This window comes from Hemiscyllium ocellatum, chromosome 11 (assembly GCF_020745735.1).
Source record: "Hemiscyllium ocellatum isolate sHemOce1 chromosome 11, sHemOce1.pat.X.cur, whole genome shotgun sequence".
Taxonomy (NCBI): Eukaryota; Metazoa; Chordata; class Chondrichthyes; order Orectolobiformes; family Hemiscylliidae; genus Hemiscyllium; species Hemiscyllium ocellatum.
Window position 1 is genome coordinate 101,080,543 of NC_083411.1, and position 26,947 is coordinate 101,107,489.

Sequence of the window (26,947 nt, forward strand, 5' to 3'; positions counted from 1 at the left end):
CTCTTATTCTGGGATTGTGATCCCTTAGTTCTAGAATCTCTTGTAAGTCAAACCATTCTCTACAGTTTGACAGTGGCACGCCCATTAAGAATTTTATGTTTCAGTTTGGTCACCTGTAAATGTTCTGAACTCTTAAGAGATTCAAGGTGATTATCTCATTTCAATGTCTTATGTAAAATAGTTTGTGTTTGTCCAAATAATAAACCTTTCTGTTCTTTCATTAAAACTGCATTGGCGGCCTCTTGTGAATATATTCAATGTTTTTAGCACAGATCTATCTTTATTTGGAGCTCCTTTACCACATGTGGGAGAAGCTAGACACTGCTCTGAATCTGGGCTTTTCATGTGGGGCCCAGTTGCCCTCTTAATTAAAGCTCAAGTTGTAGGTCAGTGATACTCTACTGTTTCTGATCAAGTCCAGGATGTTTACACGTACCTTGTTACAGTGGTTACATGCAACATAACATCAGTGCTTCCATGTCCCCTCTCACCTACATATCCACTCCTGTGAGTACATGATCAATGATGAACAACTTTATGGTCCACCTTAAGTTCTCCCATCATTTTATGATGTTTTCCAGATACCTTATCACCAATCCTTGGGCTGTTATGATTATTGATCACATTCCAACACCAATTATTACCTTCTGAGACATTTGCCAGCTGTGTGGTATAATTGCTTATTAATCACTTTTCATATTCGAGTATACAAGTCCTATCCCTCGCTGATCTTGGTGCAGAAAATTAAAGAGGATATTAATTTTTACCAATTGTTATAATATTTGTAATATCTGCTCTTATATAAACTTAGTTAAAGTTATACATAGTTCAACTTAATACTATGATTCTGTGACTGAGCTAACAACTTCAGGAAAAGTTTCCCTCTTATTTGACTTGCGAAATGGCAGTTGTTTATTCTTTCAAAGTCACAGTGACCTTGTTTCAAAATTGTTTCTGGCCTCCCCTGTTACGTCATTTGTCTGTAGGTACTTGTGAGATTATCTTGTTTATACCTTTTTGTTATTATAGTATTCTTGCTGATGGAGAAAACAGTTTCTTCAAGGGTGTTTATCACAACTAGTCTCTGTATTCAAGGCTAACTGCCTTCAATAATTTCATTTCCCAATATGTAATAAATTTAAACTTCTATTCTTGAATAAATATGTGCCTACTCTAATATGTAATTGTAACTATTTCAATGTCTCACCTCAGGTAAGTCAAGTTTTCCCTTTCTATTTCATATGAAAATGAAAAATCTCAAATCAGATGGTTTTCATCTGAGCTGGGAATGCTAAATTGTGAAATGAGCTGCTTGATAGATGTTACACTAAATTGTAGCCATGTTTATTGTCAGGTGGTTAAGGTGAATATTGGAGATCCAGAGGCATTTCTTTAAAAAAGTTTAGAGAGTTCTGTTGGCATAAGCGACAATTTTCTCTTTGCCAATATCATAAAGCCAAATCAACTGTTCAAATGTTGCTTTTTACTGATACATGTGAAATGCCTACCATATTTGGCCGTAATAACCATCACTGTACTTCAAATTAACTTCAATTAAGACACTATACACTTTCATGCCTCTCTTTCTGTACCACCTTCTCCTTCCCCAAAATTTGTTAAAATAGGGAAGACTACTTGGATGCTTGATTATTCTATCTAGTTGTGTTTTCTTCTTTGCCCTCACTACTGATTTGATAAATTTGGATAGGATATTATACTGTCAAGTATAGCATTTCTGGTAATATTGAGTATTAATCCTTGTAAAATCTTGTGAAATTTTGTTTGAGCATTACTAAAACATGAAATTGCTTTTAATTTTTTTTCTGTTCCTGCATATGGTTCAAACCTAGTGCTAAAATTTGTTTTGATTGAAAACAGCTTATCAGATTGTTGCATACGGTATTTACGGATACGCGTATCGCATTGCTGTTATGAAAGCAGCTTCCAAGAGGGAGATGACAACAACCTGGTTTTTTTCTCTACCTCTGCTTTGTTTCTTACCCTGTTTACCGTCTTGCATATTTCCAAGGAAACTAAACGGTAATTTTTTTAGACATAATCTGGGTTCAATTTGACTGTTCTCGATTCTTTGTAGTTGAAGTTATGAATTTATCAGTAAGCATGATACCAGGTATAATATATTTTTTGCTATTACAAAAGATGTTCTACTATGATTAATATGGACAAAAATGTTTGAGATCCCAGGCAATTCTAAGTTTGGATTTTAATTTGTCTTTTTGCAGGATCCTGGCTTATCAGAAAGCATGGACATAGACCCAAACTCCAGTGCTATTTTTGAGGATGTGGAAAAGAATGACTTTAAAAGTGAATTTAGTTCTGATTTCTCTGTAAGTTAATTGTTAATTCTAAGCGTTATTCTCCCTGTCTCAGTTCCTTGATTTCGAGATTGGGAGTTGGGAGGGTTGCTGCTATTTTGTATCTTTAAATCATCCTTTTTCATGCGATACAAGTGTTACTGACAACCAGCATTTGATCCTCATTGCCATTTTTCTTTGTAAAGTTGATGGTGAGCCGCCTTCTTGAACTGTTACAATTTATGTGCTGCTGGTGCACCCAAAGTGCTAGTAGGGAGGAAATTATAGGACTTTAACCTGGTGACAGTAAAGGAATAACAAAATAATTCCGAGTGAGCATGGTGTGTGACTTGGAGAGAAGCTTGTAATTGGTACTGTTTACATGTGGCAGCTGCCCTGGTGGAAGAGATCAGAGATTTAGAAGGGGCTGTGGAAGGAGCCTTGATGAGTTGCTGTATTGCATCTTGTGCAGAGCAGCTGCCACTGTATGTCAGTGGTGCAGGGAGTATATGTTAAAGGTGATGGATGAGGTGCTAAGTAAGAGATCTATTTTGTCTCTTATTTGGAGATGCTGGTGTTGGACTGGGGTGTACAAAGTTAAAAATCACACAACACCAGGTTATAGTCCAACAGGTTTAATTGGAAGCGCACTAGCTTTCGGAGTGTCGCTCCTTCATCAGGTGGTAGTGGAGGGCTCAATCCTAACCCACAGAATTTATAGCAGAAGTTTACAGTGTGATGTAACTGAAATTATATATTGAAAAATTGATTGTGTTAAGCCTTTCATCTGTTAGAATACAGTGATAGTTTCACTTCTTTCATGTGTAAATCACAAAACCTTTTAAAAAGTTGCATTCTCAGGTTAGCTGTTAACAATGGTGATAGCAAGACAATATGTTGAAGGTGTTAGCCCCCTGTGTTCTCTGTCTATGCCATGATGTCAAATTGATCCTAATCTAAAGCATGCATTCATGTAGAACTCTGAACTCAAAAACTGCATGAATTCATATAAAACTCCGTTATCTCACTTTTTAGATTAGCATCATTCTAAATGCAATGGCATAGATAGAGAACACAGGGGGCTAACACCTTCAACATATTGTCTTCCATCACATGCATGCTTAGTGCCATGTGATGGTGGACGAGCTCTGAGAATCAGGAGGTGAGTTGCTGTCTACAAAATTTCTATTCTTTGACTGTTTCATGTGGTCACGGTATTTAAATGAGTAATCCAGTTAAGTTAACCTGAGAAGGCTAACGGTGGAGAAATTCAACAATGGTAATGCTATTGAAAGTCTTGGGGAGATAGTTGGTTAGAATTTCTCTTGCTGGAGATTGCTTGGCACTTGTGTGCGATGGTATTTGTTTGGCATGAATGCTACTTGGCATTATCAATACAAACCTGAATGTATCCATGTCAGATATGGACTGATTCAGTATCTGATGAGTTGCAAATGATACTGAGTACTATGCCATTATCACCAAACATCCAGCTTATGATTATATGATGGGTGAATGGTCATTGATGAAGCAGTTGAGTTGCCTGAGGAATTTATGCAATTGTGAGCTGTAACTGAGATGATGGACCTCCAACAACCACAGTTGTCTTCCTGTATGCTAAGTATAATTCCAATCAGTCAAAATGTTTATCTCAATTCTCTTTATCTCCGGTTTTGCTTGTCCTTCTTGATTCCAGAACTTAAAACTGCATTTATTTCAATGCAAGAGGCCTAACAGGGAAGGCAGATGAACTCAGGGCATGGTTAGGAACGTGGAACTGGGATATTATGGTAATTACAGAGATGTGGCCCTGGAGTAGACAGGACTAGCAGCCTAATATTCCAGGGTGTAGATGCTATAGGAATGATGAAAAGAGGGGTAAGAGAGGAGGAGTGGGGTTTTTGATCAGAGGTAACTTTATGGCTGTATTTAGGGAAGATATTCTGGGAATACATCTAGCAAGTTATTTCAGTGTAACTAAGAAATAAGAAAGGGATAATTACCCTGTTGGGATTGTACTGTAGATTCCCCCTCCCCCCCACCCAACAGTCAGCAGGAAATTGAGGAACAAATTTGTAGGAGATCTGTTATCTGCAAGAGTAATAGGATGGTCATAGTAGGGGATTTTAACTTTCCAAACATAAACTAGGACTGCCGCTATGTTAAGAGCTTGAATGGAGAGAAATTTGCCAAGTGTGTTCAAGAAAAAATTCTGATTCAGTATGTGGTATAGAGAAATTGAACTTTTGGTCAAGAATAAGAAGGAAGCATATGTCAGGTATAGACAGCAGAAATCGAGTGATTCCCGAGAAAAGGTTGAAGACAGTATGAATTTACTTCACAGGGAAATCAGGCGATATGAGATAGCTTTGGCAAGTAGAGTTTAGGAGAATCCAAAGGGATTCTACAAATACATGAAGGACAAAAGGGTAAATAGGAAGAGAAATAGGGTCCCTTAAAGATCAGCAAGGCCACCTGTGTGTGGAACAGCAGAAATGATGGGGAGATACTGAATAAGTATTTTGCATCTGTGTTTACTGTAGAAAAGGAGATGGAAGGAAGAGAATGTGGGGAAATAAATAGTAACATCTTGAAAAATGTCCACATTACAGAGGAGGTAATGTTGGGTGTCTTAAAATGTATAAAGGTGCATAAGTCCCTGGGATGTGATCAGGTGTATCCTTGAATTCTGGGGAAGATGGAGATGTGATTGCTGGGCTCCTTGCTGAGCTATTTGTATAATCGATAGCCACAGATGAGGTTCTGGAAGACTGGAGGTTGGCTAGCATGGTTCCACTATTTAAGAATAGTAGTAAGGAAAAGCCAGGGAGCTATAGACCAGTGAGCCTGACATTGGCGGTGGGCAAGTTGTTGAAGGGAATCCTGAGGGATAGATTTGCATGCAATTGGAAAGACAAGGACTGATTAGGAATAGTCAACGTGGCTTCGGATGTGGGAACTTGTACCTCACATAAGATTTTTGAAGAAATAGCAAAGGGGATTGATGAGGGCAGAGTGGTGGATGTGACCTATATGGACTTCATTAAGGTGTTCAATAAGGTTCCTCATGCAGACTGGCTGGCAAGGTTAGATCACTCAGAATAGAGGGGGAGACCTAGCCATTTGGATACAGAACTGGCTTGAAGGTAGAAGACATAGGGTGGTGGTGGAGGGTTGCTTTTCGGATGCGTGGATGCCTGTGACCAATGATGTGCCACGCAGATCGATGCTGTGTCCACTGCTCTACATCATTTATGTAAATGATTTGGATATGAACAGGGGAGGTCTGGTTAGTAAGTTTGCAGATGACACCAAAATTAGAGGTGTAGTGGACAGTGAAGAAGATTACCTCAGAGTATAATGGGATTTTGATCAGATTGACCAATGGGTTGAGGAGCGGCACATGGGGTTTATAGTTTAGATAAATGTGGTGTTGCATTTTGAACAGACAAATCAAGGCAGGACTTATACCCTTAATGTTTAGATCAGAGTGGTGCTGGAAAAGCACAGCAGGTCAGGCAGCATCCAAGGAGCAGGAAAATCGACATTTCGTGCAAAAGCCCTTCATCACCTGATGAAGGGCTTTTGCCCGAAACATTGATTTTCCTGCTCCTTGGATGCTGTCTGACCTGCTGTGCTTTTCCAGCACCACTCTGATCTAAACTCTGGTTTCCAGCATCTGCAGTCCTCACTTTTGCCTTATACATTTAATGGTAAGGTCCTGGGGAGTGTTGCTGAACAAAGAGACCTTGGAGTGCAGGTTCATAGTTCCTTGAAAGTAGAGTTGTGGGAGATAGGATAGTGAAGAAGGCGTTTAGTATGCTTGCCGTTGTTGGTTAGAACATTTGAGTATAGGAGTTGGGAGGTCATGTTGCGGATGTACATAACATTGGTTAGGCTACCATTGGAACACTGCATGCAATTCTGTCCTCCTTCCTATGAGGAGGACGTTGTGAAACTTGAAAGCATTCAGAAAAGGTTTCCAAGGATATAGCCAGGGTTGGAGAGTTTGTGCCAAAGGCAAAGGCTGAATAGATTGGAGCTCTTTTCCTTGGAGCGTTGGAGGCTGAGGGAAGACCTTAAAGAAGTTTATGAAATCATGAGGGGCATGGATTGGGTAAATGGATCACATCTTTTCCCTGGGTTGGGGGACTCCAAATCTAGAGTTGGAAGGTGAGACTGGAAAGATTTAAAAGGGACCATGCAGAGGGTGGTGCATGTAGGGAACGAGCTGCCAGAGGAAGTGGTGGAGACTGCTACAATTACAACATTTAAAATGCATCTGATCCATGGTATAGGAGGGATTTGGAAGAATATGGACCAAATGCTAGCAAAATGGGATGAGATTAGGTTAGACATGGATCTGGTCGACATGGATGAGTTGGACCAATGGGTTTGTTTCCATGCTGTCCATCTCTGACTGTTGCCTTGAGCCCAAGGACAGTCACTCCTTTTATTTCTGAAATTTCACTTTTTTAACATTTGGACCAAGACTGTAGTGAGGCCAGGAGCTGAATAGCTTTGGCACAACATAACCTGCTGGCACGTGCTCAGTTTATTACATGAAAGTGCCACTTGATAACACTCTTGACAGCATGTTTCATAAAGGTGGTAAAAACAATGACTGCAGATGCTGGAACCCAGATTCTGGATCAGTGGTGCTGGAAGAGCAAAGCAGTTCAGGCAGCATCCAGGGAGCAGCGAAATCAATCCAGCATGTTTCATAACTTTAATTGAAAGAAAGAGGAGAAATAAACCACATTTAGCTTAACAAGTTGTTCCTCCATTCAATAAAGTCACAGTTCACAAGATTATTGCCCTTACTTTTCTTTCGAACTTGCATTCTATTGTATTTGTATCTATCCAAGTTATTAATGCATGTTGGAGAGTGGACTGTGGAGAATAATTGCTTGGATCAGTCTTGACCTGTGTTTTGTGGTCAAGACACAGCTGGACAATTTTCCACGTTGTCTCCTTCATGGCACATTTGATGCCAACGCTATACTGGAGCAATTTGACAATGGAAGCAGCTTGTTCTGGAGCACTTGTTTTCAGTATCAGTGCTAGGATGTTGCCATTTTGCAGTATCCAATGCCTTCAGCTGTTTTTGAAAGCACATGGGATGAATTACATTGGCATTAGGCAGGCATTTAAGAGAGTGCGGACGTCAGAAGTTGGCACAGAGAGCAGCATTTCTAGCTCCTCATGGTTGCAGATATTTCAACCTAGTCTTTTGCACTGATGTTTTGGGCACCCCCATCGTTGAGGCTGAGGATGTTTACAAAACTACCTTCTTCAGTTAGATACTTAATTGCCTACTATCACTCATGACCAGATGTGACAGGACTGCAGAGCTTTAATTTGATTTGTTGGTTGTGGAATTGTTTAACTCTGTAACATACTATTTCCACTGTTTATCATGTATATCACATATAATCTACTGTTGATTAATCAGGTTGGCATCCCATTTTTAGTTCTGTTCCTGGTATGTTATTCTGTACGACTCAATGATTAGGGTTTATTCCTTGATGATGGTAATGGCAGAGTGAGTAATATACTGGACCATAAAGTTGAACATTGTGTTTGATTGCAATTCTGCTACAATTGATGCATAGTGCTTCATGAATGCCTGTCTTGTTTTGAGCTATGAGATCTGCTCAACATTTACTAAGGTCTGGTGGAGGAATTGCAAGTCTCAGGTGACTGTCCATGCATAGCAATAATGAACGCATGTGCAGCATGTAGATGAGATTTGTTTTCACTCTTGTTAATTCCCTTCCTATCTGTTGTAGGCCCGGGTTTGGCAGGTATACCATTTAGAACTCAACTGACCTGTCACCAGTGGTGTTACTGAGCCAATGTTGATGATGGTCGTTGAAATTCTCTCTCTGAGTACATTTGAACTCTTGTTGCCCTCATTGCTTCTTCCAACTGGTGTTGTTCAACCTGGAAGATTTCTCAATATACTAATTCTGAATAACCTTAGGACACAACTTATAATGGAAGCTATTGTTTGAGTGCACGTTCTTCAGTCTTGCTTGGTCCCCATTCACTTTGGTGCATGATCATTCAACCATTCTTTAACCATCCTCATTTGGAGGACCATATAGTGTCTGTTGAGTATTTGTGAAAATGTCTTACAAGTGAAATGCAGTAAGTATTTTTCTGTTCAGTCTGGTCGTAATTCTGTTATTTGGATTGTCACCACATAGAACATAACTTTATTGTGGCTTTTTACAAAATTATTTTGTACTTGAGTTTTTGGTTGATCTTCTTTGCACTTTATGAACTCAAGTGAGTGCTTTGTGGAAGTGCTCCAGTCTATGCTTTTCTTCTGATGTTTGGTATCCTTGTGATCACTGGAATGTGGTTCATATCCATCTCTGGTTCAGATATGCCACCTGCAGATCACAATTTATTGTGAAATATGATTGCAGATGAAAGAAAAAATGTGAGATCTTGAAAACTAAACTAACACAAATGGATTGCGATGATTAGCAGTAGTGACGTTTGACTCTCTAGTAGATTTGTGAAGCCTGGTTAGTACATAAAAGTTGATTATTTTGAATATTTTGGAGTTTTTGATGCTATCGTTTGTGACACAGTTGTTATTTTCATTGTTTTTATTGTAGTTAGCCAGTGCATGGGAGCTTGATGGAAAGTCTGCTTGATAGAAAGCCCTGTTCACAACTATTTGATCAGCCATTCTTGTTTTGTTAAGATGCTATTTTCCATCCGTTTTGACCTCCTTCCCTCTTCACCCTTTTGAAGCTATCAAATCTACTCAAGTATAGGGGAGATGTCAGGAGTGGGTTCTTTACCCAGAGAGTGGTGGGGGCATGGAATGCGCTGCCCGTGGGAGTGGTAGAGTCAGAATCATTGGCGACCTTTAAGCGGCAATTGAATAGGTACATGGATGGGTGCTTAATCTAGGATAGATGTTCGGCACAACATCGTGGTCCGAAGGGCCTGTTCTGTGCTGTATTGTTCTATGTTCTATGTTCTATGTTCTACTCTGGCTGCAGTTCCACAATGGCCAGACTGCATGTGCTTTCTTCATATTTGAGTCTAAACAATTAATCTGTCTGTTTGCTCATGGGTCATAGAAATGTACAGCATGGAAACAGACCTTTCGGTCTAACCCATCTATGCCCGACCACATATCCCAACCCAGTCTAGTCCCACCTGCCAGCACGTGGCCCATATCCCTCCAAACCCTTCCTATTCATATACCTATCCAAATGCCTTTTAAATGTTGCAATTTTACCAGCCTCCATCACTTCCTCTGGCAGCTCATTCAATACACATACCACCCTCTGCGTGAAAAAGTTGCCCTTAGGTCTCTTTTATATCTTTCCCCTCTCACCCTAAACCTATGTCCTCTAGTTCTGGACTCCCTGACCCCAGGGAAAAGACTTTGTCTATTTATCCGATCCATGCCCCTCATAATTTTGTAAACCTCTGTAAGGTCACCCCTTAGCCTCCTATGCTCCAGGGAAAACAGCCCCAGACTGTTCAGCCTCTTCCATGTATCTCAAATCCTCCAACCCTGGCAACATCCTTGTAAATCCTTTCTGAACCCTTTCAAGTTTCACAAATCTTTCTGATAAGAAGGAGACCAGATTGCAATATTCCAACCGTGACCGAACCAATGTCCTGTACAGCCGCAACATGACCTCCCAACTCCTGTAGTCAGTATTCTGCCCAATAAAGGATAGCATACCAAACGCTTTCCCTATCCTATCTACCTGTGACTCCACTTTCAAGGAGCTATGAACCTGTACTCCAAGATCTCTTTGTTCAGCAACACTCTCTAGGACCTTACCATTAAGCGTATAAGTGCAGTTAAGATTTGCTTTACCAAAATGCAGCACCTCACATTTATCTGAATTAAGCTCCATCTGCCATTTCTACCCATTGGCTCATCTGGTCAAGATCCTGTTATAATCTGAGGTAACCTTCTTTGCTGTCCACTGCACCTCCAATTGTGGGGTCATCTGCAAACTTACTAACTGTACCTCTTATGCTCGTATCCAAATCATTTATATAAATGACAAAAAGTAGAGGAGACAGCCCTGATCCTTGTGGCACTCCATTGGTCACAGGCCTGCATTCTGTAAAATAACCCTCTACCACCACCCTCTGTCTTCTACCTTTAAGCCAGTTCTGTATCCAAATGGCTAGTTCTCCCTGTATTTCATGAGATCTAACCTTGCTAATCAGTCTCCCATGGGGAACCTTGTCGAACACCTTACTGAAGTCCAGATAGATCACTTCTACTGCTCTGCCCTCATCAACCCTCTTCGTTACTTCCTCAAAAAACTCAATCAAGTTTGTGAGACATGATTTCTCACTCTCAAAACCATGTTGACTATCCCTAATCAGTCCATGCCTTTCCAAATACGTGTACATCCTGTCCCTTGGGAGTCCCTCCAACAACTTGCCCACCATCAACATCAGGCTCACTGGTCTATAGTTCCCTGGCTTGTCCTTACCATCCTTCTTAAACAGTGGCACCAAGTTTGCCAATCTCCAGTCTTCCAGCACCTCACCTCTGAGTATCGATGATACAAATATTTCAGCAAGAGGCCCAACAATTACTTCTCTGGGTGTAGAAGTCTAGATCATAACTTTATGCACGGATGAGCAATGATTGTTCGATAGCAATTAAAAGAATGAATTATGACTGGTTTTCAGATAGGTGCGTATGGAAGATGGGGTTGGTTGATAATAGAATCCATAAAAATACAATTGCAGAAAGCTTTGACTGAATGCTACAACTGATGATTATATTTCAGCTTTCCATGTGAATTGATTTTATTCCCCTTGCTTTTTAGATGTTTTCTCCTTCAATGCACTGTGAATCAAAAACTAGTCCATCCCCAGAAAAGCCTGCCTCAGAAAAGGACATGAAGCTGTTACAGAAAATAAATGAAGTGGCATTTCCATCACCATATGACCAACCAAGACATATACAGTATGCCACACACTTTCCTATTCCTCAGGTAAGGCACAAGGTTGGATTGTTGAGGCAGTGGCAGGATGAAGTGTTTTTGTTCAACCTATTTAAGCTTTCAATTGCCTTTTAAAAATACAATGATCTCAAATATCCAATGTCAGGTTTCTCACAGTTATTATCATGATATCAAACTGTATTACCAACTCAATTAGAATATGTGCTGTCATTTTGAGGTTTCTCATTTCTATGAGCTTGGCAGCAAATACAAAATCATGGACAAATCTGAAAACTACCAGAGCAATTTCCCAAAATATTTATTGAGAGGTTGGGTCTGATGGACATTATGATCCTACTGATCAGTGTATATTAATGCAAGTAAATACTCAATAAATGACTTAGAAAATTGAACGGGTGCCTAGTAAGTGTCAGCATTATATTTGAATTAAGTTACTTAAATCATTTATTACTTTTTGATGAACTTCGGGTAATGCAGCATTTTAATCAGTGGCCTTTCGTCTTCAGCATCTGAGTTTAAATTCTAGTGGTAACCTCCCTCTGCTGGCTGTTAGGCTCCTTTCTAAAAACAAATCTGGACAATACCAGTGTAGTTTTTTAAGGACATAGAGTAGCTCCATTGTGAAAATGACCACTACTTGTTTTAAGTAAGAAAATGTTGTTTTAATTCATTGTGAAGTACTTTCCTCGGACCTGATGTGAGGTGTAAAGACAGAGAGGAGCAATCTTTTTTGCTTAGTATAATCTGTGATGTACTAAATCTAGCAATGTTTCTTTCTAAAATAAAAGTGAACCATTCCACAGTATTGATAATCTAATGAAGTGAAATTTAATAAATATGAAATTGGAAAAATCACGAACACTTAATTTGTTCAAAAAAATTTGACTACTTTGCAAGTTCAGAACAAAAAACAATAACATGATAATGCTGTCTTTGCATCACTAATGTCTTATTGCAGCCCGAAGTTGCTTTGTACAAAATCTAGTAAATGAATAATCTTGCATAGGAACCTTGACTGTTGAAAATCCAGTATATAAGTATGGGAAGCACCTGGCAGATCAGTCACTATCTGACAGAAAATCCAGGTTAATATTTCAAAAGGATTCCTCCAAAACACCTGATACAATAACAAACTTTTGCTTTTACGATGCTGACTTACCCATCATTTATAGCACTTAAATTTACTGTTTCAACATTTTTACGATAGAACATAAACAAAGTACAGAACAGAACAGGAGCAGGACATATCTGTGATGATCATGATGCCTTTCTAAGTTAATTTCATCTACCTGCACATTGTCTCTCAATTCCCTTGCCTGCTCATGGGTCTGTCCCAATGCCTCTGAAATAGGACAAAAGCAACCATATCACAGTTCCTTGTGTAATTAGAAAAGAGAATCTATAGTTAACACAGAAAGTTTCTTTGTGCTGACAGTTTCTCTCTGGTTCTCCTATTCTCTTTTTTCTCCTCGTTTTTCTATCTTGCTGATACTTATCAAAACAGGAAGAATCAGCAAGTCATGAATGTAATCAGCGTCTGGTGGTTCTGTATGGTGTTGGGAAACAGCGCGATGAAGCTCGGCACGTAATTAAGAAAATAACCAAAGACATCCTGAAGGTTTTGAACAAGAAGAGTACTGCAGAAACAGGTAGGTAGTGTTTGAATCCCTTAGATCAAGTTCAGATTTGTCAAGTGCAACTTTAGCATTTTATGCCACATAAGTGTGGACCCACATTGTCTAATAATTTTTGTATACATATTTTTCTTGGATATAGTTTGTCCATGTTGTGTATTTATACTTCTGTATGAAGTAGCAAATGCTGTGTGATTCTCCTGAAAGCACTGGCTCTCACTTGGGCTTTTTTCCATGGATGTCTGATGCTCAGTATGACTTAGTTCAAGTGGCCATTATTCTTAAGCTGAGACAGTGAGTGAGTTCTGGGGTCTTCAGTGATTCACTACAGTATTTATATACTGCTTGCAGTTCTCTTCACCAAATCACCATATTAAGAAAAGGAGATAGAGATCCTGGGGATAGATCATAAGATATAAGAGCAAAATTAGGCCGTTCGGCCCTTCAGGTCTCCTGCACCATTTTTAATTGTAGCTGATATGTTTCTCAAACGCATTCTCCTACCCTCTCCTTGTAACCCTTCATGTTCAAGAGCCTATCTATCCCTGTCTTCAATACCCTCATGCAATAACTTGTCCTCCACAGCCTTCTCTGGCAATGAGTTTCACGGATTTGTTATCCTGCACTGAAGAAATGAGAATGCAAAAAAAAACAAGGGTAATATCAGAAATGTATGGGTGTGCAGTCTACAAAGGGATTGACAAGTCCCTTTACTGAAAAAAAAGGCTGATTGTTGACCTAATTGAGGTCTTCAACACGATGAAAGGTTTTGACAAAATGGGTACAAAGGGTATGTTCTCACTGTGGGGAAGAGCATAACCAGAGGTCATCAAGATAAGAGAGTCAACATATCTGATGGGGATTTCAGAAGAAAAACATCATACAAGGAGAGTTAAGAGGGTGCACTGGACATTACAAGGAGAATTAAAGTGAATAGTTGAGATGCATTTAAAGGGAAACTGGACAGCCTAGGATTTGAAGACAACAGATGATTACAATGGTTTATAAAGATGAGGAATTCATTTTGTGTTCATACACTTAAACTTGCTAACACGCAACATATAGTTATTCATCATATTTTTAAAACTTAATACACATATCAACTGCATAGTCTTCATGCATCATCTGTGTTGCCTTTGTAAATTTCAACATGTGCATACACTTTTGTGTCAGAATCATAAAAAACCTGTAGCAGAATTCTGACCTAACTGCATAACCAGAAGGCCAGAGATCTGTAGTATCCACTACTGCAAACTGGTTAGGAGTAGCTGGTACAAGATACAACTCATTTTGACTTGAAAGCCCATCTTAGGATTTATCTCATCCTCTGATTATTTAACCCTTGCTTCAAAATTTTAAATTCTGAGAATGCAGGATGGCAGTTTATGCTTGTGACTACCCAAACAGACAGACTGATACCTTTGGAGGAGGTGTAGAAGAAAGTTCTGGCATGTTCTTTTGTGGTGTAAAATTACACTCTCCTGCTCTTGAATACTGCATAAGAAGAACAGTGAATTTAAATGGTGTATTTTATTGCCGCAAAGTGCTATCTCAAAGTGCTTTTCAACCAGTGAAACGCTTTTGAAGATCTCAAAGCAATCTAGACAATTAAAAACAGAATATGCTCGAGAAACTCTGCAAATTTTAAGAGAAAAAGAATTCTGTGTAGATCTGAAGTTTTGGACTCGAGCTTAATCTGTTTTTCCTTCCCTGGATGCTGTCAGACCTGCTGAGTTTCTCTAACATTTCCTGTTTTTATTTCAAGCTTTCGAGCATCTACAATGTTTTGCTTTCAGTTAATCCAGACAATTAGTTTAACAGTGCTGATCGAAGGTTTACTATTGGGGAGGGCATCAGGAGAGCTATTCTGCTGTTTGAAATAATGTAATGGATTGTTACATCCCCCTGAGAGGATAAATTTGATTTCACAGCTCGTATTAAGGTTGACTCCTTTTAACAATGCAGCAAACTCAAAATACTTTGATTTCTGGATTAACATTTGGCCCAAACATTTTGATTCCAGTGACAGTGTTACCAGCTGATCCATAGCTGGCACAGTAAGGGAATTTCCTTTCAGGCAAGAATTTGGATATATTGCATGATGTTAAAACTGAATGAACGTTGGCAAGGATATTTTGCATTTATTTGCAACATTGGGATTCCTCGACTAGCCCTATTGGAATACCGTTTTACATTATTCTCTGCTTGTATTAATAGATATGCATTTTCTGAGATGTTTTACGTGTTTCTGTGGAACTTGCTGAAACTAGTTAGTCTTTGAAATTTTCTTTCCCTATTTCTGAATAAATTAATATCTTCCAACTCCAGTGGTTAGCACTGCTGCCTCACAGCGCCAGGGACCTGGGTTCAATTCCCGCCTCAGGTGACTGACTGTGTGGAGTTTGCATGTTCTCCCCGTGTCTGCGTGGGTTTCCTCCGGGTGCTCCGGTTTCCTCCCACAGTCACAAAGATGTGCGGGTCAGGTGAATTGGCCATGCTAAATTGCCCGTAGTGTTAGGTAAGGGGTATATGTAGGGATATGAGTGGGTTGCGCTTCGGCGGGTCGGTGTGGACTTGTTGGGCCGAAGGGCCTGTTTCCACACTGTAAGTAATCTAATCTAATAACTTTGAGTACCTTTCCTATTTTTAAAATTAACGTAAGTTTCTAGTAACGCACCTGAGATATCTCTGCATGATCTATCACTTTAGTCTTCATAATTGATATGACCTTTACATCAGATCTGACTTGTAAGTGAAACAGATTTATTAAATAGAGTGTATAAGCTATATAGTCAATTATGAACTGCAATTGTATGTCAACAGAAAGCTTATTATTTAGTCCCTGGTGTAAAAAATATATCAATAAGTCATAATCTAACACTACACTATTCTTTAAAACCAGATTTTACATGTTGCCCCTTTCTTGAAAGCTTTTTAAATTCTGTATGGCCTTCCTTATCTTTTTGATTTCATTCTGTTCAATTCATTCAATGCACAGATCAAGTCACTTAGTCTCAAACAGAATTCCCACAGTTGTGACTGAATAAATTATTACTCTGTTGCTGTTTGCTTTGATGGCTTACATTGTTTTAAATCCCCCAGTGCCTCAAATTTAAAGTTCTTGTACCTGATGTTCAACTTCCTTCATGCAATAATACATAGTACTTCCCTGATTTCTGTAATCTTGTCTAGGTCGATAACTCACCTATCGTGGCCTCTCCATTTTTGTCATTTAGGATTCTTGGGCATTTATCATTCCCTTTTTTTCTACTTCAGCTGTCTCAAATGCTTGCTGCAATTTGCTTTTTCTCCCACTCCTGTTCTCTTTTAATCTGTTTCTAAAATTTAATTCTCCAAGCATACTATATGGGTTTTAGTTCCACAAGTGCTGACTGACCTCTGATACTTTATTGGAATGGCAGTCTTTGTTTCAAGTTTCCAGTGATCAGGACATGCAATCACATCTGTTTTTGTACTCATCAGCAATGGTTACTGTATAGAGATTTGTTGGAGGAAGTGTGATTAATGTCTTAAAGAGCTCCCCATCGTCCATTTGTCCTACTGGCCCCAAGGGTGCTGTAGCTATATGATCTTCTATATTGTCTATAAATTGGCAACAGCTTGATTTTTAACAGTACAATAATTACCTCACAGGAATAAAATGCACTAATATTATCCTTGTATATCATTTTTGGTGGTTTTAATTCGGTGTGCAGGGTCACCCAGGGTGTGGAGAGGCATTTCTTTTCTTGGAATTATCTCCATGGATTTTTAATATGCACTGAACAATTAAATTAAGCAATTGGTTCATGCCCTACCAGAAAACCAGCATCCCTGTCGGTGTAATATTTTGATATTATTGTGTAGATTGTCAAGGTAGGTAATGAGCTTTGGGTGCAGTACCTGAGCGGCAAGTATTATACCGTGTGCAAACATAATTCACATTTGAATAACCAATGCTGGGAGTTGTGTTTTTGAAGAAAAAAATAGGAATTGAGTAAATGTTTCTATTGTGTCAACAAGACAGATATGTCTTGGCTAAACATAAAGGTAATTCTAAAATTCATTGCCCATGCAACTGAGATAGGTTGTTGATAAACTGATTCCACTTGCGTTCTTCAAAGTTTCCTGTCCAGTTTTTAGATGGTTATTTGCTGAAGATAGCAGCTTTTTTTTTTGCATCATCTTACTGCAGGTGGGGAAGAAGGACAGAAGCGGAAAAAAAATAAACCAGAAGCATTTCCGACAGCTGAGGATATATTTGCAAAATTTCAGCATCTTTCACATTTTGATCAACATCAGGTCACCTCTCAGGTAAAGGACAGGATGCCATTAAACTCCTAAACTGCGCAGTAGGAATAATCAATTTCCATGCTATTGTATACTTTTCATAAATGCAATTAAGATTCACATACATTTGAAGGAATGCAGTATGTTATTTGAGCAGACACAATTATACAACTGATATTTGCCTTGTCTTTCCCTGTTCAGCCTTGTTGGTGTTGATTGTATATCTCAGCATTTATTTTAAAGATTCTGCTTATTAAAACCATAATGTATTCACAGTACAATTAAAAACAACTTATAATTAAAATGCAGTTTGTGTAGGCAACTTCGAATATCTGTTAACGATGCAGAATTTGTGTGCATTCTTCCCCACTGATTTTGGCTGTTCCCACCTATTAAGGAATAAAGATCTGTGCAAAAGTAAGTTCTCCAAAATGAAAATTGAGTGTTTACCTTCTTTTCTTTGTTATGTAAGGTGTCACGGAATGTACTGGAGCAGATCACTAGTTTTGCCTTAGGAATGTCCTATCATCTGCCTCTTGTTCAGCATATTCAGTTCATCTTTGATCTGATGGAGTATTCCCTCAATATCAGTGGACTTATAGATTTTGCTATTCAGGTAATCTATTTTGTCTCAATTTGCTTTACTTAAAGCCTCAAGATATATAATGGCGATTTAAAGTTGTGTTGTTATTATGATGGTCAGCTACAATTTTAATTGTACCTAATTGTTGAAATTTAGCGGGTGGGTATAATAAAGGCAAAGTAATGCTGCTTGCATTTGTTATTAACCGGTTTACATTATATAATGGATTGTTTCATGTCTCTGGATTTAGATGTACTAGTTTAACCCAAGTTTAGATGGTGAATGCCAGCAGGCATTTTCAAAAGTGAAGGATATTGCAGTTGAACCCAATCATGGCCTGAACTGAAGTCCGGACATGTGTCCCCCAGCCAGCTGACATTCTTGAATAGCAATCAGAGTAGGTAGTGTGCCTGATTCTTCCAGCCCTTGCTGAAGAGTACCTGAGTTCAATTGAAATGTATTTGTTGCTGTAGACCAGGGTGGGACTCTGGGACTTTCTGGTTTGAACATTTCAGTACCAACTTCCTCAATAACTCCGTTTGTACATAGCTATCATCTTGTAAACTGCAGGCATTAATGCATTTTTAAAAAGTTAATGTTTGTTTCACCACAATGGATCATGGAATAGTATTCACCATTAAATCACTTGATCTGCTGCTGAGATGGGCTGTATTGATCTACTTTGATGCAGCAGGCTACATTTTTATTCATCTTCTGGAAGGTAATGGTGAGCCAGATTTTTAATGTACTTGTGTGATTTGTTAGGCTATTTCAGAAGGCTGTCAGGAGCCAAAAAAGTTTGCTATGGTACTGGAGTTACATATGTACCAGATTGAGGATGTTACATTTCCTCTTTGTGAAGGAATGAGTGAGTTAGATGGTTTAGAACAACAATCGATTGGTTTCATGGACGTCAGTGCTGATTTTGTCGTTTTAATTCCAGATTGATTAAATTTAAATTCCTCAGTTACCGTGGTGATGGCTTTTGAAATATTTCTCTGAATTGCTAGCCCAGTAACACTCAGTATACTACCAAGTATGTGCCTAATTGTTTAACTTGTTTTCTGAAAGCTTTTTCCTCCAATCTTCAACATCTAGTGACTTAATGTTCACTCATTACTGCTTTCAGCTTGAGTTATGGCAAGCACTGCAGCAGTCTGAGATGTTTCTGACTCTTTGTTCAACCTTCTGTTATTTGGTATAGATAGATCAGTTGGCTAGATGGTTGGTTTGCAATGCTAACGCCATGGGTTCAATTCCTGCACTGGCTAAGGTTACCATGAAGGTGTCACCCTTGCCTGAGATGTGGTGACCCTCAGGTTAAAGTGCTGCCAGCTGTCTCTGAGCGAGTAATTCTACTATCCTGTGGGACTATGCAACGTTACCTTTACCTAACCCTAATGCACTTGAATTTTGAGTCAGCATTTCCTGAGAAGAGATTTTACGTTGCAAAAGCTTCCTTTTGAAATCTAGTATGTTACAATCCTTAAATCTCATCTATATCATTGAAAGCCTACAGTGTGGAAGTTGGCCATTTGGCCCAACAACTTTGCACCAACCCTCTGAAGAGTAACCCACCCAGACCCATTCCCCAATGGCTCTAGATTTACCCCTGACTAATGCACCTACCCTGCACATCCCTGAACACCATGGGCAATATAGTATGGCCAGTTAACCTAACCTGCATATTGTTTGATTGTGGAAGGAAACAGCAGAAACCCATGCAGAAACGGGAAGAATGTGCCAACTTCAGACTGTCACCAGAGGCTGGAATCAAACCCTGGTCCCTGGCACTGTGAGGCAGCAGTGCTAACCACTGAGCCACTGTACCGCATGTATCATTCTTTAATTTTATTGTATTGTTCTGATATTTAGTTCTGAGGTCCATTCATGTAAAAGCTGATCAGAAATTGTGCTTACTGCTTCTGTGTTTTTTCTCTGCAGTTGCTGAATGAATTGAGCGTGGTGGAAGCAGAGTTACTTTTGAAGTCATCCAGTCTGGTTGGTAGCTACACCACGGGTTTATGTCTTTGCATTGTAGCAGTCCTGCGACGTTATCACTCCTGCCTTATCCTCAACCCTGATCAGACAGCACAAGTGTTTGATAGGTGAGACTTACCCACACTACATTTTGAATAGATTTATGTTGTAACGGTGGACATCCATCACCCCCAAATGATGATATCCGTGGTGTCACATGCAGGCTTGTATTTCCCGTTAGAAAGGGCATTAGATACAGTTGTTTGCTCCTCATGTTTGTCAGATGGCTTTACATGAGCATCACTGACAAATTCAGTGCAGATTGAATATGACAAAAGACTCTGATTTATGTAGCATATGCCACTAGGTGTCTGAAAGTGCTTTACAGCCAACTAAAATTTTTTTACAGTGTTGGCACTGTGTAGGAAGCATAGCATTTACATTGTGCACAGCTGTGACAGTGATTGTGTTTCTTGTGGAGTTTTTAGAAGAATAAAGATATCCCAAGGAAGCTGGGGATAGCTACCCCGCTGTCCATTACAAAACAGTTGCTTTGGGTTCTTTTACAGCCACCTGAGTGAATAGTTGGGGCTGTCTAAAAGACTGCTTCCCCTTTGAGAATTCACTTGGTACTGAAGTATCGGCCTTGATTTTTGAGCTTTGGTGTGATCCTTCAAGCAGAATCTTGTATTTCAGGCAAGGTTGTTACCAAATAAATTTCTTAGTGGGCTTAATCGGATTGATTAATTTCATCAAAAAAGAAGTCAGAGCGTAACATTCGTGAGTTGACTTTTTAAAAATTATATTATGTATAATACAATTTATATTATTATGTCTCAGTATAAATGTGATCCTTGAATGTTGTATGGAATTTGAAGGAAGATGCGTTTGGTGTCTGTTATGCATTTGGATCTTGTTATTGGGAGCCTCTAAGTATTTAGGCCTGGAAAACTTCACAAGCAGCAGTGTCATTGGAAGGCATCAAAGAATAAAGTAAGCCAAGTGCTAAAATAAAACTAAGAAGTGTGGAGGCTGGGAATCTGAAACAAAAATAGAAATTGCAGAAAGTACTTGGCAGGTCTTGCAGCATCTGTCGAGGGAAAGCAAAGTTAATGCTTCAGGTTCCGTGATCCTTCTTCAGAACTATTCAAAGCTGGGTAAAAGTGGAATTTATGCTGAAGACTTTGGGGGCAGAGGGAGAAGCAGCTCTTCTTTCTTCCTGGCTTACCGTTATCCATCCATTTGTCGGTCTAACTGTCTTTCTCTCCCTTTTGACTATGTCTCTACCTGCCGCTTATTCTCTGCGCCGTCCAGGTAACGGAACCTGAAACTTTAACTCTGCTTTTGTCTACAGAAACTGGGAAACTGCCAGAGCTGCTGCCAGAGTTTCTCCAGCAATGTCTGTATTGCAAATAAAGTGCTATTTAAGCTGTTTTGTACCAAATTTTTGTTATCTTACAGCAAATTAAATAAAAACTATCATCAGCAGCCCAAAAGCTTCACATTTATGTGAGGGTGGAGTGCTGTCAGATTGAGTTTAGAAACTATTAGGTAGGTGATTGTATCCAAGCGATGGCCATATCTGTTTTGAACTGGAACAGTGTTCACAGAGTTGCACTGAATGTGGTATACATTGGCAATATTCTGACAGAAGGATCCATAAATCAGTTTGTTGTGATTATTGGACAAATGCTGTGACTAGCTCTTTTTAGCTCTTTAAATGAGTAAAGGAAAACAAACTGATATCTGGTGCTGCTGGTTATGTTACATACGTCTAAAAACTTGGCTAACTAAACATTTTTGTGAGTAACCTCTCTTTCCTTTTCAGTTTATGTGGCGTGGTAAAGCATGGTGTTAACCCTGCAGACTGCTCCTCTGCCGAGCGTTGTATCCTTGCCTACCTCTATGACCTGTACACCTCCTGCAGTCATTTAAAGAGCAAGTTTGGGGAGCTCTTTGGGTAAGAGTTGGAGAAATGTTTAAGAGCAAGTATGGAAAGTTTTAGATAGCCAACTTTTGGCAGTCAATTGATTGAAAACATATCAGAGGGGTTTACAAAGAAGTGGATTAACAATCGTTCTTCTCTAAATGATAGATATTTTGAAAATATTGATCAGTTTCTGAATATTTGCAGAATTTGTTGCTCCTTGTTTATCCTTTACACTAAAAGAATGCACAAGCCATAGCTATGAATGGCCATTTGGACCAAGATGGACGTTCTCCAAACCAAGTATATGGACTCTCTTTAACATGCATAATCACCTAAGATTCTGATGAGTACTTCATGTTCCCTAAAAGAAAGTCAGAACATTCATCCATCCTCATATGTTCAATATTCAACTTCAGCTGAGTGCTGTGCGGCAGCTGTAACCTACTGGCTGCTTCAGCAACACAGGAAATATAATATTTAGAAACATAAGAAAACTATTTTACTCCGAAAGCCTATTTCACTTTTCAGTGATGTTATGGCTGATTTGTGACCTAACTGCACATCCTTCAATTAATGAAAAAGAAACTATCAAATAAAGTTTTAAAATTAACATGATTCTAACATCAGTTTCTGTTCGCAGAAGACAAACATTCAAGCTTCTCTCTGGTTTGGCTTTAATTTTTCGACCTTGCTCCGATGCCCCTCGTTCCTTAATTAGTAGCAAGTTTCTGTTGCCTTAGTCCATCCATTCAACTTAGTATCTTGAAAATATCTTGAAGTTTCAAAATTCCAACTCTCAGTTGTGTAATTACTTTATGTAATTTACCATTCTGGGTAATTCTATGCTGCATTCACTACAAGCCCAATATATCCAGTCCTATGTGGTGTGCTCAGAACAGTTGTTAGGATATCTTTGCATGGTTGAAGCATGACTTTTAACCTCTGGTGTTTAATTCTTCAAGATGTAAAGCCATGCATTTTATTAATTTGTTTAGTTATTTCCTGTGCCTGTTTGTGACATTTTAATGAACTGTGAACCTAGCCTTCATTTCATTGTACCTCCATTGTTTTAAGGTGCAGCACTTTACAAAGTACCCTATTCTACTTTTAGGTCTAAATTGGATAGCTTAACATATGTGTACTTTGACATCCATTTATAAAATTTTGCCTGTTCATTTACTCTTTTGCAATCTCTTCAGAAGCTTATGCTTTCATTTAAACTTCTTTCAGTGCCATCTATTTATGTCAATTGCAAATTTGAATGTATCTTTTTGATCCTATCATCCAAATCATTAATAATTAGAAAAAATAGTTGAAACCTCAACGCACATCCTGCTCATTATCCACGCATTTTACCTCCTGCCACCCAGCCAGTGTTGTAGCCAGGTCATTAATTTGTTTTCTAATCAACCTGTTATGGGATGTTATCATATACCTCTGGAATATTTGTGACTTGAAACTGGGCTGCCTAGTCCAGAGAAAGGGACATTACCACTATCACAAGAGCCCTAACCAATCATTATTTAATTTTAAATTTAATGAAGTTAATTTTCCTTGAAATCCATTAACTTCAAGTTATAAGTTACATGGGATGCTGTTTGAAGGTCCATATATAAAACATGCATTGCCATTCCCTGGCCACTGTTTTAGTTACTACTTCGGAAAATGCAATCCGTTTTGTCAGGCATTGCCAATTCCATGCTGGGTTTCCCTGCTTAGCAGAAAAAGTTTGTATTCAGACATCTTTCGCTAGGAATTTCCATACTTCATATGTTAGCTTAGCTGGTCTGTAATTCACTGGTTTCCCTCTGTCAATATTAAGAATTTAAATACACAATGTTTTTCATGTATGAGGAAATGGTCCCCAAGTTGAGAGAATTTTGAAAGATTTTTTGGAATGCATTCGTTCACAGAATGGAGACATCATGCTGGCTAAGTCAGCATTTTATTACCCAGCGCTAATTACCCCAGAACTGTATAGATTATTAGGGCATTTCACAGGACAGTTAAAAGTCAACTTCTTTGCTATGTGTCTGGAGTTGCATGTAGGTTACACTAAGTAAGGAGAGTGGATTGTCTTCCTGAAAGAGCATTAGTGAACAAGATGGGTTTCATGACAATTGGCAGTTTTTACATGATCGAAATTAGGCTAACTTTTAATTCCAAATTTTTTTTTCTTCAGTTTTCTCTATTTCAAATGTCAACACCTGACATGATGGGATTCAAATGCATATCCCCAGAACATTTGACCAGATAGTTTTTATCACAGGGTTTTAAACAAAGAACATTGTTGATTAAATGTGGAGCCACTAGTGTTGGACTGGGGTGGACAAAGTTAAAGATCACACAACACCAGGTTATAGTCCAATAGGTTTATTTGGAAGTACAAGCTTGTACTACCAGATAAACCTGTTGGACTATAACCTGGTGTTGTGTGATCTTTACTGTTGTAGATTAGAGCTTGGGGATCTGGATTACTAGTTGAGTAATTACCATGATGCCACTCCTTCCTGAATTATAATTGAAACATCTGCAATGTTCTATCCTACATCTTTTAAAACCCGGTGATAAAACCATCTGCTCTTGGTAACTTTTCACTCTTTTTAGGGCCTTTCACTTCTCCATTACTGTTATCTTGCTTATGTTAATTCTACTGAGATGCGCCATTGAATAGCAAATGTCCTTGCAGTCTTGGATGCTGGTTTATTCCAGGTTAGTATTGGGAAAATGCATAGACTAATTTCAAGTCAAGATATGAAAAAAAAATTGAGAAGAGCTCTGTTGTATGTAAAATAGAATGAAACATTGTTGCATTCCAGCTTTGCCTGCCACTGAGCCTTTAAAGTGGAGATGGTTCAGGTATGTTGAGGTTAATAACCATGAAAGGGATAGGTAGATCAAGCAAAATTAGAGCTCCTTAGATGATAAAAGAATGAAAGGGCAAGATAAAGCAGAAGAAGAGTGAATATGACATTAACAACATTTAGAAGATATTTGGACAAATATATGGATAGGAAAGGATTAGAAGGCTATTGGCCAAATGCAGGGTGAGCATGGGCCGATATTTTGGTCGGCATGACCACTTTGGACCAAAGGGCCTGTCTCCATAGGACTCCTATGAACAGAGAAGAACAAAGAAAATTTCAGCCCATGAACAGCCCTCCAAGCCTAAGCCAATCCAAATCCACTGGTAAACCTATCGCCCAATTCCTAAGCATCTGTATCCCTTTGCTCCCCACCTATTCATGCATCTGTCCAGACACACCTTAAATGAATCTACCGTACCTATCTCTACTACCTCTGCTGGCACCGCGTTCCAGGCACCTACCACCCTCTGGATAAAGTACTTGCAGCGTATATCCCCCTTAAAATTTTTACTTCTCACCTTAAACACATAGCCTCTCGTTATTGAATCTCTCACCCTGAGGAAAAGCTTATCTCTATCTACCCTGTCTATACCCTTTATGATTTTGTAGACCTCAATCTGCTTTTTTCTAATGAAAACAATCCTAACCTACTCAACCTCTTTTCATAGCTAGCCCCTTCCATATCAGGCAACATCATCTTAAACCTTCTCTGCACCCTCTCCAAAGCGCCCACATCCTTTTGGTAATGTGGCAACCAGAACTGGACACAGTATTATAAATGCTGCCGAACCAATGTCTTGTACAATCTTAACATAACCTGCCAGCTCTAATACTCAATACTTGCCATCTGAGGAAGGCAAGCATACCATATGCCTTCTTGACCACTCTATCCATCTGTACAGCCACCTTCAGGGTACAATGGACCTGAAGTCCCAGATCTCTCTGCTCATCAACTTTTCCCAAGGCTCTTCCATTTGCAGTATAGTTCGCTCTAGAATTAGACTTCCCAAAATGCATCCCCACACATTTACCTGCATTGAACTCCATTTGCCACTTCTCCACCCAACTCTCCAGTTTGTCTATATGCTTCTGTATTCTTTGACAGATCCCTATGCTTTCTACTACTCCACCAATCTTCGTGTCATCTGCAAACTTACTGATCAGACTAACATTTATGTATATTGCAAACAACAATGGCCCCAGCACTGATCCCTGTGGAACTCCACTGGTCACCTTTCTCCATTTCGAGGAACTCCCTTCAACTACTACTCTCTGTCTCCTGTTGCTCAACCAGTTCTTTATCCACCTAGCTAGAACACCCTGCACACCATGTGGCTTCACTTTCTCCATTAGTTTACCATGGGGAACCTTCTGAGACTCCTTACTAAAGTCCATGTATATGACACCTACAGCCCTTCCTTCGTCTATCAACTTGGTCACTTCCTTGAAGAACTCTATTAAATTGGTAAGGCACGATCTCCCCTGCACAAAACCATGTTGCCTATCACTGATAAGCCAATTTTTTTCCAAATATAAATAGATTTTATCCTTCAGTATCTTCTCCAGCAACTTTCTGTATTTACCTGGATTATCCCGACTACCCTTCTTATACAGGAGGACAACATGAGCAACCCTCCAGTCCTCCGGCACTTCTCCTGTGTTTAAAGATGCTGCAAAGATATCTGTCAGGGCCCCAGCTATTTCATCTCTTGCCTCCCTCAGCAACCTGGGATAGATCCCATCTGGGCTGAAAATGTGTTGCTGGTTAAAGCACAGCAGGTCAGGCAGCATCCAAGGAACAGGAAATTCGATGTTTCGGGCATAAGCCCTTCATCAGGAATGAGGAAAGTGTGTCCAGCAGGCTAAGATAAAAGGATAGATCCCACCTGGTCCTGGGGATTTGTCCACCTTAATATCCTTTAGTCTACCCAACACATCTTCACTCCTTATGTCAACAAGATCCAGAGTAAATAAACTTCAGTCTCTAACGCACTGAGGAACACTGGTGCGAAGTAATCATTGGGAATCTCATCCATTTTCTCAGGTTCGACACACAACTTTCCTTCCTTATCCTTTAATGGACCAACCCTTTCTCTTGATTCTTATATAGGAATAAAAGGCCACGGGATTCTCCTTAATTCTGCTTGCTAAAGTTATTTCATGACCCTTTTATCCCGCTTGATTCTTCGTTTAAGATTAGTCCTACTCTCCCGATATTCCTCCAAGGCGCATTCTGTTCTTAGCTGCCTGGATTTTATGTACGCTTCCCTTTTCCTTTCCACTAGTCGCATGATTTCTCCTGTCATCCACGGTTCACGCATCATGCCTTTCCTGTTCCTTGTTTTCAAAGGGACATGTCAGGTTGTTAATTGA

General features: G+C 39.3%; 1 protein-coding gene across 1 annotated transcript in view; it reads left to right on the plus strand.

Annotated features, from left to right (window-relative positions):
• The window catches only part of med12 (mediator complex subunit 12), a 197,583-nt gene that overhangs the window by 59,733 nt on the left and 110,903 nt on the right, over positions 1 to 26,947 (plus strand). The window contains exons 14-20 of the mRNA XM_060832767.1: positions 2,244 to 2,348; positions 11,153 to 11,320; positions 12,795 to 12,939; positions 17,120 to 17,238; positions 17,687 to 17,830; positions 19,742 to 19,905; positions 21,606 to 21,737. Coding sequence (XP_060688750.1) covers positions 2,244 to 2,348; positions 11,153 to 11,320; positions 12,795 to 12,939; positions 17,120 to 17,238; positions 17,687 to 17,830; positions 19,742 to 19,905; positions 21,606 to 21,737 — 977 coding nt within the window. The remainder of the gene's footprint in view (positions 1 to 2,243; positions 2,349 to 11,152; positions 11,321 to 12,794; positions 12,940 to 17,119; positions 17,239 to 17,686; positions 17,831 to 19,741; positions 19,906 to 21,605; positions 21,738 to 26,947) is intronic.